The 18,304-nt window shown below is 40.8% G+C and overlaps 1 protein-coding gene across 50 annotated transcripts in view; it reads right to left on the bottom strand.

The window, feature by feature from the left end:
• The window catches only part of TRDN (triadin), a 1,152,170-nt gene that overhangs the window by 523,771 nt on the left and 610,095 nt on the right, over nucleotides 1-18,304 (bottom strand). For 49 of the 50 annotated variants that reach the window (XM_075339946.1, XM_075339974.1, XM_075339964.1 and 46 more), the window contains 4 exons: nucleotides 16,851-16,892; nucleotides 10,429-10,473; nucleotides 2,607-2,651; nucleotides 2,432-2,527 (listed from right to left, as the gene is read on the bottom strand). In XM_075339946.1, the coding sequence (XP_075196061.1) occupies nucleotides 2,432-2,527; nucleotides 2,607-2,651; nucleotides 10,429-10,473; nucleotides 16,851-16,892 (228 nt within the window). The remainder of the gene's footprint in view (nucleotides 1-2,431; nucleotides 2,528-2,606; nucleotides 2,652-10,428; nucleotides 10,474-16,850; nucleotides 16,893-18,304) is intronic. The other variant, XM_075339968.1, reaches the window with a different exon arrangement.

Genomic DNA, 18,304 nt, shown 5'->3' with positions numbered 1-18,304 from the left:
ACAGAGGTGGGATATCTGTGTGACCTCCTAGCTGTTTAAGACATCACTCATTAGGTGAGGAGTTTCATTGAAGAAGTGGACTTTACAGTATCCACACATTTCATCTGTAATATGCCCAGAAGAACATACAGAAGAACTGCTGCTTCCAAAAGCACCAGAAAACATTTTTAGTCTAATCAAGTGAGGAAAAAGCGTTTGCTTGGTGTCATGAAGTATCTTCCTCTCACAACGTAAACGTTCTGTCAGCAACCTCAACTGAACCACACCTTATAAGACCCCCTCACACACCAGTGTCTACAGTATGTCTGAGGTCCGTTTTCACACGTGCTGAAAGTACAGGCACACATAGACCCATTAAAATCAATGGTTATGCGCACATGTTTATGGTTTCTCATGGACCATGTGTCTGTGTTCAGCATACATGTGTCCATATGCTCCACGCCTTGATATGTCCATTTTTCTCCGGCAGCACGGGTGTCACGCAGACTGCACGGATGTGCTCCGTGTGACATCAGTGTGACACGTACCGGGGAAAATTACGTTTCTGTGAAATAAAATTAATTTTTACACTCACCTTCCCCAGCGCTGCTGTCCCCTGCTCATTATGTTCATCGCATATTCATTGCACAGACTCCCAGAAGCAGCAGTGTGGGAGACATCAGCACCACAGACAGCAACGCCAGGGACAGGTGAGCAAAAAATTCCTGTTTTCCATGTGTTATAATGGATAGAAAACAGAGAATATTTGTGTGCCGAAATCATGGCACACAGAGGGCCATACGCACCTTTTACATGTCCATTCAAAATGTACGTGGTTTTCCCGGACGTGTGAAGGAGGCCTAACAGAAAGCGAACTCAACGATCTTGTTAGAGATTTGAATCTGCCCAAGAGTAAGGCTGTGCTGTTAGGTTTCAGGCTACAGCAGTGGAAACCCTAGCGGGTGATATTCAGATTTCTTTGTTTTGCAACCATGATAAAGATCTTGTGTGATTGTACTGCATGTAAGCAGATTGTTGGATAGAAAGCATGACCAAAAATGAATGGATCCTGCTAATAACAGCCATGGTGAAGCAATCACTTTTTGTTTTATATCTTGTCCGATACTTTTTCATGGAAGGTGATCTTGTTGCATGCAACAACATCAATAATTTAATGGAAGCACTGATGATAAGTCATAATCTAGCTCATCAGCGATTCATCTAAAACAAGCGTAAAAGCCATCCTGATCCTGCTGCATAATGGCAATGTGTTACCTTCCATTCCATCTGGTTATGCCATCCAGAAGAAAGAAAACTCTGACAACATAAAACAGCTGTTGAGGTGCCTGAACTATGACCAACATTTGTGGCCCCTTTGTAGTGACTTAAAGCTGGTTGCCCTCCTACTTTGTCTCCAGGGTGGATACACAAAATACTGCTACTTTCTGTGTGGGTGGGATACAATAAAAAAGACTTGCCTCTCCGACATTTACTTGAGCCAGGGAATACAAATATTCTGCATCCAGCACTTGTTGACTCACATAAGATTGTGTTACCATCATTGCTGGGCTTAATGATGAATTTTGTAAAGGCAATAGATTAAAATGCAAAAGTATTCAAGTATCTCATTGATAAATTTCCAAGGTTGAGTGAAGCAAAAATAAAGGAAGGAGTCTTTATTGGACCTCAGATTTGTCAGCTCCCTCAAGATGAGGAGTTTCTCCATTTGTTTCAGGGCATAGGTAACATTCACTTTAGTAGTAAATACCTTTTGGAAAAGTCAAGTGCAGATAAAAAGTTGGTGTAAAATCTCCTCAAAACATATAAGGATCTTGGCTGTAACATGACCTTAATGAGTAATTTTTTCCATTCGCATCTACTTGTTTTTCCACCAAACTGCGGAGCATTGCACGACGAACACGGTGAGAGATTTCACCAAGATATTGAGACTATGTAGAAAAGATATCAAATAGAACTGAATTTTTCAATGCTTGCAGATTAATTAATGTTAGACAATTGAATGAAATGATCCGATGCAGGAGTACATGAGACAAGCAAAAAACAGTTGTCACTGAATGAGGGCTAACTGTTGTAGTGTAATTTCTATAACTGATTATAATTTTCTATAGTGTTTAGATATGTTTAAGTTATTTGTATTGTTGCTAAGCTTCCTCTAAATAAATGTCAGAAAATTGTCATAGATAAAAATGTTTCAAAGTGCTGAAACCTTTATGCAATAATTATATGTAGGAGAAAAAAAGGAAAACTGATATAATAGAAATACGAGTAAACTACTCATTTTCATTGTCAGATTTGAATTCAGGAGGTCAAAATTATGTGGAAGTGACTCATTTCATACCTGAACCAGACAACTTTTAGAAATATGGAAAACAGTGTAATTATTTAATATTACATGTACAAAAATACAACAGTAATAAACAAAAGATGTCACCTGCAACTGGAGGAACGGGTTTCTCATGTTCAATTTCTACTTTAGTTTCTAAAATGGGAACTGCTACTATTTCTTCTTCGCTTTCCTTTTCACGCTCTAGGGAAAATAATAATCTATATGATTTATATTCTATGCACACATATGATAGATTCAGTAGGGAACATATGAACTATACCTATAACTTTTTCCAAAACTTTCTCTTCTTTTTCTTTTTCAGCTTCTGAAATAGATATAGCTTATCAATATATATGAGAAAAGTGTTTGCCCCTTGCTGATTTTTTATTCTTTTGCATGTTTGTAATACTTAAATGTTTGGATCACCAAACAGATTAAAATATTAGAGAAAGATAACACAAGTAAGGAAAAAAAATGCAGTTTATAAATGAAGGTCTTTATTTTTAAGGGAAAAAGAAATCCAAACCTACAGGACCAACCCTGTGTATAAAGTGGGCCCCCAGCTTAAAATATAAATTAACTGTGGTTTATCATATCTCCCTAGCTGCACCCAGGCCTAATTACTTCCACGTATGTTCTATATCAAGAAATCACTTAAACAAGACCTGCCTGACAAAGTGAAGTAGACCAACAGGCCCTCAAAAGCTAGATATCATGCTGCAATCCTAAGAAATTCAGGTACACATGAGAATCAAAGTAATTACGATCTATCAGTCTGGAAAAGATAATACCATTTCTACAGCTTTGAGACTTCAGTGAACCACAGTGAGTGTCATTATCCACAAATAGTGAAAACATGGAACAGTGGTGAACCTTACCAGGAATGGCCTCTGTGGAGTGATGAGACAAAAGTTGAACTTTTTTGAAGGTGTATATCCCATTACATTTGGCATAGAAGTCACAGAACATTTCAGAAAAGGAACATCATACCAACAGTAAAATATGGTGATGGCAGTGTAATGGTCTTTGGCTGTTTTGCTGCTTCAGGACCTGAAAGACTTGATGTGGTAAATGGAATCATGAATTCTTCTGTCTACCAAAAATTCCAGAAGGAGAATGTCTGGCCATCTGTTCTTAACCTCAAGCTGAAGAACACTTGGGTTATGCAGCAGGACAATGATCCAAAACACACCCACTCTGAATGACTTAAGAAAAACAAAATTAAGACTTTGGAGTGGTCTAGTCAAAGTCTTGACTTTAATCCAATTGAGATGCTGTGGCGTGGCCTTAAAAAGATGGTTCATGCTCGGAAACCCTCTAATGTGGGAAGTACAACAATTCTGCAAAGATGAATGGGCCAAAATTCCTCAAGAGTATTCTAAAAGACTCATTGCCAGTTATTGAAAATGCTTGATTGCAGTTGTTGATGCTAAACGTGGCCCAATCAGTTATTAGGTTTTATGGAGCAATCACTTTTCCACACAGGGACCAGTAAGTTTGGCTTTCTTTTGCCCTTAATGAAAAAGACCTTAATTTATAAACTACATTTTGTATTTACTTTTGTTATCTTTGTCTAATATTTACATTTTGAAAACAAGAAAATCCATCGAAAATAAATTACATATTTATAAAAAGGAGAGGGGAAAAAATTACATCATTCCAGTGTGGTATAATTAGGCACATATTCACAAAAGAGATACTAGCAAAATTGGAGAAAGAAATGTGGATTGAAATGTGCTCAGATTAAAACATGATTTTTATTAAATACTATTAAGAATCAAAGGACCAGACAAACATACAAATAAGTACATTAAGCCCAACAGTGTTTGAAAAGGACAATAGACATTAATAATTAGGTCAGATTTGATTAGTATTACAAAAGTCACAATTACTATACAAGGATATTGAAATATGTCATAAAAGAGAATCCCCACCAAAAAGATCAAAAAAAGAATATATACAGTATATATATATATATACATATATATATATATATATATATATATATATATATATATATATATATATATATATACCGTATTTGTCGGACTATAAGACGCACTTTTTTCTCCCCAAATGTTGGGGGAAAGTGGGGGGTGCATCTTATAGTCTGAATGTAGGGCTACGGGAATGAGGGTGCTGCAGAGGAGCGGGTCATCGGCGGCACGAGCAGGCTGTAGCAGCCTGCCGTGACCACGTGGGCCCACTCATTTAATATGCATGCATCCTCCTGCCCATCATCACTCAGAGCTGAAGCCGGCGCAGACAGGTGGGCCGGATGATGGGTGGAGAGTGCACGCATAGTAAAGATCCGGACCGTGTGATCACCCCTGGCAACTACAGCCTAGAGTGATCATGTGCGGCTCTATTTACTGCCCCCCATGTATCATCTGCGTGGGGGGCAGTGAATAAGTATGCTCACCTGTCACCGTTCCCCTGCAGCATCGCGATCTCCTCCTATCTGCCGACCCACTGTTCTATGTAGAGAACGGTGAGCACAGCGATGAAATCATCGCTGTGTGCACCGCTAGTCTTCACACACATCAGCCAGCAGACAGAAGGACGTCGCGATGCTGCAGGGGATCGGCTCCACACAGATCAGCGGTGCTGCTGCTGACACAGACAGGAAGATGAGTGACGCTGCATGGAACGAGGAAAGATGACTATAAATGTTTATTTTTTTTCTGTGCCACAGGATACAGGCCATATAGCAGGATGGGGGCATATACCAGGATGGGGGTATATTATGAGCAGGATGGGGGTATATAGCAGGATGGGGGTATATTATGAGCAGGATGGGGGTATATAGCAGAATGGAGGTATATAGCAGGATGGAGGTATTTATCTGGATGGGGGTATTTATCAGGATGGGGGGGCTATACCAGGATGAGGGTATTTATCAGGATGGGGGTATTTATCAGGATGAGGGACATATATTCAAGGTTGGGGATCATATACAAGGCAGGAGGATCATTACCAGGATGGGGTACCTTAGTATAGAATTTGGGGATATTACCCCCATAACAGTGTCAGCAGCAGATCCTCGCTCCATAACAGTGTGTCATGACCAAATTGTTTGCTTAAAATTTGATTTTCCTATTTTTCTCCTCTAAAACCAAGATGCGTGTTATGTTCCGGTGCGTCTATTAGTCCGAAAAATACGGTATATATAGTGGTCATGTGTCCCTATTGGTATTTATACTTATAGGGGTTCATAAAAAATGAGAATGAAGGCAATAGGAGGACCCAGACCGGACACACCAACGTGCTTTTTGTGACATGTCTGCTCGCTTTATTAAGAGCAGACAAAGCAAGCAGACAAGTGGTAAACTCTTATGGGTCCTCCTGTTGCATTCATTCACTTTTATAGGTAATATAAGCACTGTCTTTCTTACCTTATGTATTGGTAATTTCTTTTTGACCTACCAGATCCATTACCGACTTACTATTTGATTTTGAATACAGGCACAGTATCCCACCGGTTCAGTTTGTATGAACCCCTCTAAGAACATTTACCAGTAGGGACACATGTCCAATACATATATATATATATATATATATATATATATATATATATATACAGTTGGGTCCAGAAATATTTGGACAGTGACACAATTTTCGCGAGTTGGGCTCTGCATGCCACCACATTGGATTTGAAATGAAACCTCTACAATAGAATTCAAGTGCAGATTGTAACGTTTAATTTGAAGGTTTGAACAAAAATATCTGATAGAAATTGTAGGAATTGTACATATTTCTTTACAAACACTCCACATTTTAGGAGGTCAAAAGTAATTGGACAAATAAACCAAACCCAAACAAAATATTTTTAATTTCAATATTTTGTTGCGAATCCTTTGGAGGCAATCACTGTCTTGAGTCTGGAACCCATGGACATCACCAAACGCTGGGTTTCCTCCTTCTTAATGCTTTGCCAGGCCTTTACAGCCGCAGCCTTCAGGTCTTGCTTGTTTGTGGGTCTTTCCGTCTTAAGTCTGGATTTGAGCAAGTGAAATGCATGCTCAATTGGGTTAAGATCTAGTGATTGACTTGGCCATTGCAGAATGTTCCACTTTTTTGCACTCATGAACTCCTGGGTAGCTTTGGCTGTATGCTTGGGGTCATTGTCCATCTGTACTATGAAGCGCCGTCCGATCAACTTTGCAGCATTTGGCTGAATCTGGGCTGAAAGTATATCCTGGTACACGTCAGAATTCATCCGGCTACTCTTGTCTGCTGTTATGTCATCAATAAACACAAGTGACCCAGTGCCATTGAAAGCCATGCATGCCCATGCCATCACGTTGCCTCCACCATGTTTTACAGAGGATGTGGTGTGCCTTGGCTCATGTGCCGTTCCCTTTCTTCTCCAAACTTTTTTCTTCCCATCATTCTGGTACAGGTTGATCTTTGTCTCATCTGTCCATAGAATACTTTTCCAGAACTGAGCTGGCTTCATGAGGTGTTTTTCAGCAAATTTAACTCTGGCCTGTCTATTTTTGGAATTGATGAATGGTTTGCATCAAGATGTGAACCCTTTGTATTTACTTTCATGGAGTCTTCTCTTTACTGTTGACTTAGAGACAGATTCACCTACTTCACTGAGAGTGTTCTGGACTTCAGTTGATGTTGTGAACGGGTTCTTCTTCACCAAAGAAAGTATGCGGCGATCATCCACCACTGTTGTCATCCGTGGACGCCCAGGCCTTTTTGAGTTCCCAAGCTCACCAGTCAATTCTTTTTTTCTCAGAATGTACCCGACTGTTGATTTTGCTACTCCAAGCATGTCTGCTATCTCTCTGATGGATTTTTTTTATTTTTTTTCAGCCTCAGGATGTTCTGCTTCACCTCAATTGAGAGTTCCTTAGACCGCATGTTGTCTGGTCACAGCAACAGCTTCCAAATGCAAAACCACACACCTGTAATCAACCCGAGACCTTTTAACTACTTCATTGATTACAGGTTAACAAGGGAGACGCCTTCAGAGTTAATTGCAGCCCTTAGAGTCCCTTGTCCAATTACTTTTGGTCCCTTGAAAAAGAGGAGGCTATGCATTACAGAGCTATGATCCCTAAACCCTTTCTCCGATTTGGATGTGAAAACTCTCATATTGCAGCTGGGAGTGTGCACTTTCAGCCCATATTATATATATAATTGTATTTCTGAACATATTTTTGTAAACAGCTAAAATAACAAAACTTGTGTCACTGTCCAAATATTTCTGGACCTAACTGTATATATATATATATATATATATATATATATATACATATATACACAATTACTGTACAAGGCTAATGCCATAACTCATAAAAGAGCACCCCAACAAAAAACATCAAAAAAGGGAATATATATATATTCCCTTTTTTGATGTTTTTTGTTGGGGTGCTTTTTTATGAGTTATGGCATTAGCCTTGTACAGTAATTGTGACTTTTGTAATAATAATCACATCTGACCTAATTATTGATGTCTATTGACTTTTTCAAAAACTGCTGTGCTTAACGTACTTATTTATATGTTTGTCTGGTCCTTTGATTTTACTAGGATTTGATAAAAATCATGTTTTAATCCGAGCACATTTCAGTCCACATTTTTTCTTCTATTTTGCTAATACTTAAATTCGTCTGATGATCTGAAACATGTAAGTGTGACAAACATGCAGAAGTCTAAGAAATGAGGAAGGGGTGCAAATACTTTTTCACACCACTATATATATATATATATATATATATATATATATATAGATATATATATCTATATATATATATATATATATATATAGATAGATAGATAGATAGAGATATATATATATATATATCTCTATCTATCTTTATCTCTCTCTCTATATATGTATATATATATATATATATATATATATATATATATATATATATATATATATATATGTATATATATATATACATACATACAGTCAGGGCCAGAAATATTTGGACAGTGACACAAGTTTTGTTATTTTAGCTGTTTACAAAAACATGTTCAGAAATACAATTATATATATAATATGGGCTGAAAGTGCACACTCCCAGCTGCAATATGAGAGTTTTCACATCCAAATTGGAGAAAGGGTTTAGGAATCATAGCTCTGTAATGCATAGCCTCCTCTTTTTCAAGGGACCAAAAGTAATTGGACAAGGGACTCTAAGGGCTGCAATTAACTCTGAAGGCGTCTCCCTTGTTAACCTGTAATCAATGAAGTAGTTAAAAGGTCTGGGGTTGATTACAGGTGTGTGGTTTTGCATTTGGAAGCTGTTGCTGTGACCAGACAACATGCGGTCTAAGGAACTCTCAATTGAGGTGAAGCAGAACATCCTGAGGCTGAAAAAAAAAAAAAATCCATCAGAGAGATAGCAGACATGCTTGGAGTAGCAAAATCAACAGTCGGGTACATTCTGAGAAAAAAAGAATTGACTGGTGAGCTTGGGAACTCAAAAAGGCCTGGGCGTCCACGGATGACAACAGTGGTGGATGATCGCCGCATACTTTCTTTGGTGAAGAAGAACCCGTTCACAACATCAACTGAAGTCCAGAACACTCTCAGTGAAGTAGGTGTATCTGTCTCTAAGTCAACAGTAAAGAGAAGACTCCATGAAAGTAAATACAAAGGGTTCACATCTAGATGCAAACCATTCATCAATTCCAAAAATAGACAGGCCAGAGTTAAATTTGCTGAAAAACACCTCATGAAGCCAGCTCAGTCTGGAAAAGTATTTTATGGACAGATGAGACAAAGATCAACCTGTACCAGAATGATGGGAAGAAAAAAGTTTGGAGAAGAAAGGGAATGGCACATGATCCAAGGCACACCACATCCTCTGTAAAACATGGTGGAGGCAACGTGATGGCATGGGCATGCATGGCTTTCAATGGCACTGGGTCACTTGTGTTTATTGATGACATAACAGCAGACAAGAGTAGCCGGATGAATTCTGAAGTGTACCGGGATATACTTTCAGCCCAGATTCAGCCAAATGCCGCAAAGTTGATCGGACGGCGCTTCATAGTACAGATGGACAATGACCCCAAGCATACAGCCAAAGCTACCCAGGAGTTCATGAGTGCAAAAAAGTGGAACATTCTGCAATGGCCAAGTCAATCACCAGATCTTAACTCAATTGAGCATGCATTTCACTTGCTCAAATCCAGACCTAAGACGGAAAGACCCACAAACAAGCAAGACCTGAAGGCTGCGGCTGTAAAGGCCTGACAAAGCATTAAGAAGGCGGAAACCCAGCGTTTGGTGATGTCCATGGGTTCCAGACTTAAGGCAGTTATTGCCTCCAAAGGATTCGCAACAAAATATTGAAAAAAAAAATATTTTGTTTGGGTTTGGTTTATTTGTCCAATTACTTTTGACCTCCTAAAATGTGGAGTGTTTGTAAAGAAATGTGTACAATTCCTACAATTTCTATCAGATATTTTTGTTCAAACCTTCAAATTAAACGTTACAATCTGCACTTGAATTCTGTTGTAGAGGTTTCATTTCAAATCCAATGTGGTGGCATGCAGAGCCCAACTCGCGAAAATTGTGTCACTGTCCAAATATTTCTGGACCTAACTGTATATATATATATAGTCAGTATATATATAAAATTTACCAGCAGAGTAATTTTACAACAATAATTAATATTAGTAAGAAGTTCTTGCATTCAGCTAGTATATGTGATAGACATATGGACAATGAGTTGACCAAAACTAAACATAACTGAACAAAGTTATCTGATTCCATTACATCTATTTTGTACAACATCCTATTCTACTAATTTTTTTTTTTTTTTAATTTTGGAACGTTCCGAAAATAGGAGATTACTACTTGATGGTTTATAGCCTCAATTTTAAACATGTGATATTTGTAGCAAAGAGATATTTGTTATGTATTTTTGGGAACACTTGCATACACCTCATGTCTCATCATATAAAACATAGAAACTAATAATGTTCTGTAACTTTTATTATTAAAGCTTATAGAACAACAGATCATGCTAGATAAACCAATGAAATATCATCTTTTAACTAGTCAATTAAGCTTATGTCCACAATCATCCAATTTTTATAATATTTTTTTATTTATACTTAAATGTACCTGTTAGTACAACAGCTTTTTCCTCTTCTTTTTCCCTTTCTTGTTCTAAAACAAATAAATAATATTCTAACAAATACAAGCTACCAGCCAGGTTTATTAATATTAAGACTGTAAAATTTGTAGTAAACATAACATTAAACAGTAACTAATAGTTATATTATGTAACTTCTCAAAATATTCTGTCCTGTGTGTACATAAGGAAAAACACTCTTTTTATTCATTATGTAGCTTGTACTCTGTATTTTCACATGTCCAAATTTAGCTTTCTTTATAACTTTTTATAATGCAGGAAAAAAACACACAAAAGTTCAAATTACTCAACTATTCTCCCATTATGAATAAAGATACTAAAAAATACACATATTTGGTATCGGGTGAGCATTGTCCCTGGCTGTGAGAGCCGTGGCTTGGCTGTCGGGAAAGCTGAGTCCCTGGCGGTGACTGCACCCAGCACGGAACTATATATCCTAGGTTAGTAAGTACCTCCAATCTAGGACATATAGGTACGTCAAATGTCATGAAAGGGTTAATAGTACTAATTAAAAACATTTCTCCCAACAAAAAAAGAATCCCTTATACAGCTTCATTGATTGAAAAATAAAAAAAAGTTCTAGACCTTACAAAATTGTAACAAGAACAAAATATTTTTTTTTTTACAAAGTTCCAATCGTTGTTTTAAAAGCAGTAAAATGCTAAGATATACAGTTTTTCTTTTTTTTAAAATTTAGACTATTTAATGAAATGTAGATAGGGAAAAAGGGAAGACAATCCAAAAAGCATACAAATTAAAATTTACATGTTCAGTGAGGGGCCACAATTCACTTGAACAATACAATATACAATACAAGCAGGGGGTGCGTCTTATAAGCCAAATATACGGGCGGGTGTATATATATATATATATATATATATATATATATATATATATATATATATATATATATATACAGTGCCTACGAGTAGTATTCAACCCCATGCAGATTTAGCAGGTTTACACATTCGGAATTAACTTGGCATTGTGACATTTGGACTGTAGATCAGCCTGGAAGTGTGAAATGCACTGCAGCAAAAAAGAATGTTATTTCTTTATTTTTTTTTCTTTAAAATTTTGAAAAGTTTATTCAGAGTGTCATTTATTATTCAACCCCTCAAACCACAAGAATTCTGTTTGGTTCCCCTAAAGTATTAAGAAGTATTTCAGGCACAAAGAACAATGAGTTTCTAGTGATGAGCGAGTATGCTTGTTACTACTCGGTACTCGCATGAGTATCACTGTACTCGGGCTGCTCGGCGGGTACCGAGTAATTTCGCGATACTCGTGCTGTACTCGTGGTCTTCATCCCTGCATGTTGGCGCTCTTTTGAGAGCCAGCCCTCATGCAGGGATTGGCTGGCAGACCACTGCAATGCCACAGCCCTGTTAGTTGTGGAATTGCAGTGATTGGCCGGCCCGCACAGCGTGACCGAGCCTTTATACCGGCGGGCGCGCTGTGCTCTGTACACAGCCATCTCATATTCCCTGCTTTCCACGCCCACAGGCGCCTATGATTGGTTGCAGTGAGACACGCCCCCACGCTGAGTGACAGGTGTCACACTGCACCCAATCACAGCAGCTGGTGGGCGGGTCTATACTGTGCAGTAAAATAAATAAATAAATAATTAAAAAAAACGGCGTGCGGTCCCCCCAATTTTAATACCAGCCAGATAAAGCCATACAGCTGAAGGCTGGTATTCTCAGGATGGGGAGCTCCACGTTATGGGGAGCCCCCCACCCTAACAATATCAGTCAGCAGCTGCCCAGAATTGCCGCATACATTATATGCGACAGTTCTGGGGCTGTACCCGGCTCTTCCCGATTTACCCTAGTGCGTTGGCAAATCGGGGTAATAAGGAGTTAATGGCAGCCCATAGCTGCCACTAAATCCTAGATTAATCATGTCAGGCGTCTCCCCGAGATTCCTTCCATGATTAATCTGTAAATTACAGTTAAAAAACACACACACCCGAAAAATCCTTTATTAGAAATAAAAAACACTAACAAAGTCCCTCATTACCAATTTATTAACCCCGACAAACCCTCCATGTCCGGCGTACTCCACGGACTCCGGCGTCGCGTCCAGCTCTGCTGCATGGAAGTGACAGGAGCTGCAGAAGACACCGCCGCTCCGGTCACCTCCACGCAGCTAATGAAGGGAATAGCGCGATCAGCTGCTGTCAGTCAGGTAACTCCCGGCCACCGCTGGATCCAGCGGTGGCCGCGATTAACCTCAGTGACAGCAGCTGATCGCTATACTCACCTCAGTTGGTGCATGGAGCTGACTGGAGCGGCGGTGAGTAGCGCGATCAGCTGAGCTGTCACTGAGGTTACCCGCGGCCACCGCTGCATCCACCGCTGGATCCAGGTAACCTCAGTGACAGCTCAGCTGATCGCTATACTCATCTCATTAGCTGCGTGGAGGTGACCGGAGCGGCGGTGTATTCTGCAGCTCCTGTCACTTCCCTGCAGCAGAGCTGGACGCGACGCTGGAGGACTGTGGAGTACGCCGGACATGGAGGGTTTGTCGGGGTTAATAAATTGGTAATGAGGGACTTTGTTAGTGTTTTTTATTTCTAATAAAGGATTTTTCGGGTGTGTGTGTTTTTTAACTGTAATTTACAGATTAATCATGGAAGGAATCTCGGGGAGACACCTGACATGATTAATCTAGGATTTAGTGGCAGCTATGGGCTGCCATTAACTCCTTATTACCCCGATTTGCCAACGCACTAGGGTAAATCGGGAAGAGCCGGGTACAGTCCCAGAACTGTCGCATATAATGTATGCGGCAATTCTGGGCGGCTGCTGACTGATATTGTTAGGGTGGGGGGCTCCCCATAATGTGGAGCTCCCCATCCTGAGAATACCAGCCTTCAGCCGTATGGCTTTATCTGGCTGGTATTAAAATTGGGGGGACCGCACGCCGTTTTTTTTAATTATTTAATTATTTATTTCACTGCACAGTATACACACACCGGCTGCTGTGATTGGGTGCAGTGAGACAGCTGTCACTCAGTGTGGGAGCGTGTCTCACTGCAACCAATCATAGGCGCCGAAAAGCAGGAAAGCAGAGAATACGAGATTGATTAATGAGCGGCCGGCTTTTTCAAAAGAGGAAAAGCCACCGGAGTTTGAACAGCCGTGCAGCGCCGCAGAAGTGATCGGGGAACGGTAAGTAAGAGAGAGGGGGGGGAACTGACCGACAGACTGTGAGAGGGGGACAGACAAGACAGAGAGAGACAGACCGACGGGAGATAGAATGAAAAAAAAAATGACCGACATCGTTAGTAAAAAGCACAAAACGTGCGTTTTGGACATCGGAGTGCCACACAAGGTGCTCTATCTCACTATTGGGTATGTGCCCTTAACATTTCCGCCATGAAAATTCATTTTGGTGTCATTTTGGAAGGTTTTCTGGTGAGTCCGTAAAAATGGCGTAAAACTTGGACAAAATTGTTCACAGCTGTGACTTTTGAGTGATAAATGCTTCAAGGGGTCTTCCCCATGCTGATGCCATGTCATTTGGGAACTCTTCTGAGACTTTTGTGACATTTTTAGGGTTTCTACATGCTGCCGGGGGGTCATTTCACAAAAATACTCGGGTCTCCCATAGGATAACATTGGGCTCGGTGCTCGGGCCGAGTACACGAGTATCTTGGGAGGCTCGGCCCGAGCTTCGAGCACCCGAGCTGTTTAGTACTCGCTCATCACTATGAGTTTCACATGTTTGGATTAATTATCTCTTTTTCCAGCCTTTTCTGACTAATTAAGACCCTCCCCAAACTTGTGAACAGCACTCATACTTGGTCAACATGGGAAAGACAAAGGAGCATTCCAAGGCCATCAGAGACAAGATCGTGGAGGGTCACAAGGCTGGCAAGGGGTACAAAACCCTTTCCAAGGAGTTGGGCCTACCTGTCTCCACTGTTGGGAGCATCATCCGGAAGTGAAAGGCTTATGGAACTACTGTTAGCCTTCCACGGCCTTGACAGCCTTTGAAAGTTTCCACCCGCGCCGAGGCCAGGCTTGTCCGAAGAGTCAAGGCTAACCCAAGGACAACAAGGAAGGAGCTCCGGGAAGATTTCATGGCAGTGGGGACATTGGTTTCAGTCAATACTATAAGTAACGTACTCCACCGCAATGGTCTCCGTTCCAGACGAGCCCGTAAGGTACCTTTACTTTCAAAGCGTTTTGTCAAGGCTCGTCTACAGTTTGCTCATGATCACTTGGAGGACTCTGAGACAGACTAGTTCAAGGTTCTCTGGTCTGATGAGACCAAGATCGAGATCTTTGGTGCCAACCACACACATGACGTTTGGAGACTGGATGGCACTGCATACGACCCCAAGAATACCATCCCTACAGTCAAGCATGGTGGTGGCAGCATCATGCTGTGGGGCTGTTTCTCAGCCAAGGGGCCTGGCCATCTGGTCCGCATCCATGGGAAGATGGATAGCACGGCCTACCTGGAGATTTTGGCCAAGAACCTCCGCTCCTCCATCAAGGATCTTAAGATGGGTCGTCATTTCATCTTCCAACAAGACAACGACCCAAAGCACACAGCCAAGAAAACCAAGGCCTGGTTCAAGAGGGAAAAAATCAAGGTGTTGCAGTGGCCTAGTCAGTCTCCTGACCTTAACCCAATTGAAAACTTGTGGAAGGAGCTCAAGATTAAAGTCCACATGAGACACCCAAAGAACCTAGATAACTTGGAGAAGATCTGCATGGAGGAGTGGGCCAAGAAAATGCCAGAAACCTGTGCCGGCCTGATCAGGTCTTATAAAAGACGATTATTAGCTATAATTGCAAACAAGGGTTATTCCACAAAATATTAAACCTAGGGGTTGAATAATAATTGACCCACACTTTTATGTTGAAAATTTATTAAAATTTAACTGAGCAACATAACTTGTTGGTTTGTAAGATTTATGCATCTGTTAATAAATCCTGCTCTTGTTTGAAGTTTGCAGGCTCTAACTTATTTGCATCTTATCAAACCTGCTAAATCTTCAGGGGGTTGAATACTACTTGTAGGCACTGTATATATATATATGTATATATATATATATATATATATATATATATATATATATACACTGCAGGGTCCAGGGGATGTGGGGGCAGCTCTGGAGCACTGCTGGGGGCAGGTGAACGCTGCGGGCTGCAGCCTGTGATCTCCTGCTCCCGCTAATATAATATGCACAGCCGCTGTCCATTACCATGGTGCTGAAATCGCACCGCAGTCATGGGCTGGGGGAGCGGTGCATATTATATTAGCCTGCGCCCCCCTGTGTGGCACATGCCTCCCCTGTGTTAGATATAGCCCCCATGCTGCTGCTCATCCTAAAATAAAAAAGCTTTACTTACCCCCTCCAGCGTTTCTCCCCGGTGTCCCTGCTTCCACTATGATCAGGCACGCAGACATGATCTCACTCTACTGTGCCGATCACATGACCGGCATGAAGAACCAGGAAGTGGAGGAGAGCAGAAGCACGGAGGGAGATAGGAGGGAGATCAGCGCTGGAGGAGGTAAGGAAAGAGTGTTTTATTTTACTATGGGCAGCAGCATGGGGGCGATATCTAACACAGGGGAATGTGTGCAATCTATAGGGGGCCATAGGCAGCACAAGGGAACGTATGCAATCCATAGGGGGCCATAGGCAGCACAGGGGAACTTATACAATCCATAGGGGGGCATAGGCAGCACAGGGGAACTTATACAATCCATAGGGGGGCATAGGCAGCACAGGGGAACGTATGCAATCCATAGGGGGCCATGGGCAGCACAGGGTAATGTGTACAATCCATAGGGGGCGATATCTAACACAGGGGAACGTGTGCAATCCATTGGGGACCATGGGCAGCACAGGGGAATGTGTGCAATCCATAGGGGGCCATAGGCAGCACAGGGGAACGAATGAAATCTATAGGGGACCATGGACAGCACAGGAGAATGTGTGCAATCTATAGGGGGCCATAGGCAGCACAGGGGAACGTATGCAATCCATAGGGGGCCATGGGCAGCACATGGGGAACGTGTGCCAGCACAAGGGGGCTATATTCAATATAAGGGGGCCATATCCAGATTAAGGGGGCCATATCCAGATTAAGGGGGCTAATTTTAGGATGGGGGGCTATGAGAGACATATACCCTATATGATTTGTTAGACGGACACTGGCATTATAAGATGGACCCCATTTAACATTAAAAAAAAATCTCTTTTCCTTCACCAAATTTAGGGGTGCGTCTTATAATCAGGTGCGTCTTATAAAGCAAAAAATCTGGTATTTGATACAGCACTTTAATGCTGCATTTCAGAAAATTTAAGTACTGGCTTTTCTTTTTGTTTATATTATTAGAAAAGTTTAGATAATTTATACAGTACCTTTTGGTAATGGTGTTATCACTTTTTCTTCTCTTTCAGGCTCTGAAACAATAGTTTGGTATTATTATCATTGAAATAAAATGCAATCAACAAGAAATCACAGAGGCGGGAATTCATCAATATGTATTGTAAAATATACTTGTTTTTGTACAATGTGTAGTTGTGACCTTTCTGGGTCATTTACAGCAACCTTGACACTTTTCAGAAAAAGTAGGTAGAGTTTACCAGTAGATGTGAAGACAACTTCAGTCCTCAAGATTCACTATAACTTACGTCAGCAAGTAGTATGAGTATAAAATTTAGGCCTAAGACACACGGCATGAAAATCGGAGCGAGTTGAATGTGATAAAACATCGCATTCCACTCGGACAAATATTAACCTTTGTCCCAACACCCATGAGCAATAATTTTCTCGGCCCCAATCGGACCGAGAAAACAATTGCAGCATGCTGCGGGTGCAATGCGAGACACTTTCTCTCACACCCATTCAAGTGTATGGGGCGAGAGAAAGATTGCACTGCACTCGCGGTACAGCGGTGTACCGCAAGTGCAGGGCGAAAATGGCAATAGCTGGCTACGGAGGAGAGAGGGAGATAAATCCCTCCCTCTCCTCCTCCGCGCCAGCCCACCCCACCTCAGAGCCGGCCCGCCCCTCCTCATTGCTGGCCCGCTTGCACTATCGGACCTCAGTCACAGGGACACTCGCATGACACTCGGCTCCTGCTGTACTGCCAGCGTGAGCCGAGTGTCATGGAAGGATTCTACTCCACCTCATAGCTAGTGCAGATTTAAGACTGTGGCACACTAAAAGCTTGAGGCCTCAAAGGAATCTAATTCTTTGATGTATATCACAGCATATCTTACTGCAGCAAGCAATTGAAGAAGATTGGTGTATTAACTACAAATTTTGATGAATTTCCCACAGAATATACAAAATATATATTTTCAATGTGAATAATATATACATTTGCATAAAGGTATGTTATTTTTTGCATTTCATACTAAACCATTAATGAGGAAAGAACTTATGTCTTTCTCTGAAATATATTCAGGTCAGAATTATGTTATATGTTATATATTCAGCTCAGAATTATAGATTTTTTCAGGTCCACAAATGAAGAGTCAAGTATTGAGCAACCAATCTTGGATAAGACCAACATTTCGGCCCTGCGCTGCAAGGTCTTATCCAAGATTGGTTGCTGAATATTTGATTCTTCATTTGTAGATCAGAGATAATCAACTATATATAAGAATTTTTTCTCATGGACACGACATTATTTTGCTGGCAATATATCCAGCTCAGAATACATATACAGCTCAGAATTATATTCCTTTAGAGAAATTTACAAAGGCCAGGGTCACAAGAGTGTATGAATCGGTTGAATGTAATCAGATAAAAAATCAGACTGCACTCCTCCCAATGTTATTCAATGATGCAGGTTAGATCTGCAAGT

This window comes from Anomaloglossus baeobatrachus, chromosome 3, assembly GCF_048569485.1.
Source record: "Anomaloglossus baeobatrachus isolate aAnoBae1 chromosome 3, aAnoBae1.hap1, whole genome shotgun sequence".
NCBI lineage: Eukaryota > Metazoa > Chordata > Amphibia > Anura > Aromobatidae > Anomaloglossus > Anomaloglossus baeobatrachus.
Note: the sequence above shows the minus strand (reverse complement) of the source record. Positions and strands in the feature narration are given on the sequence as shown.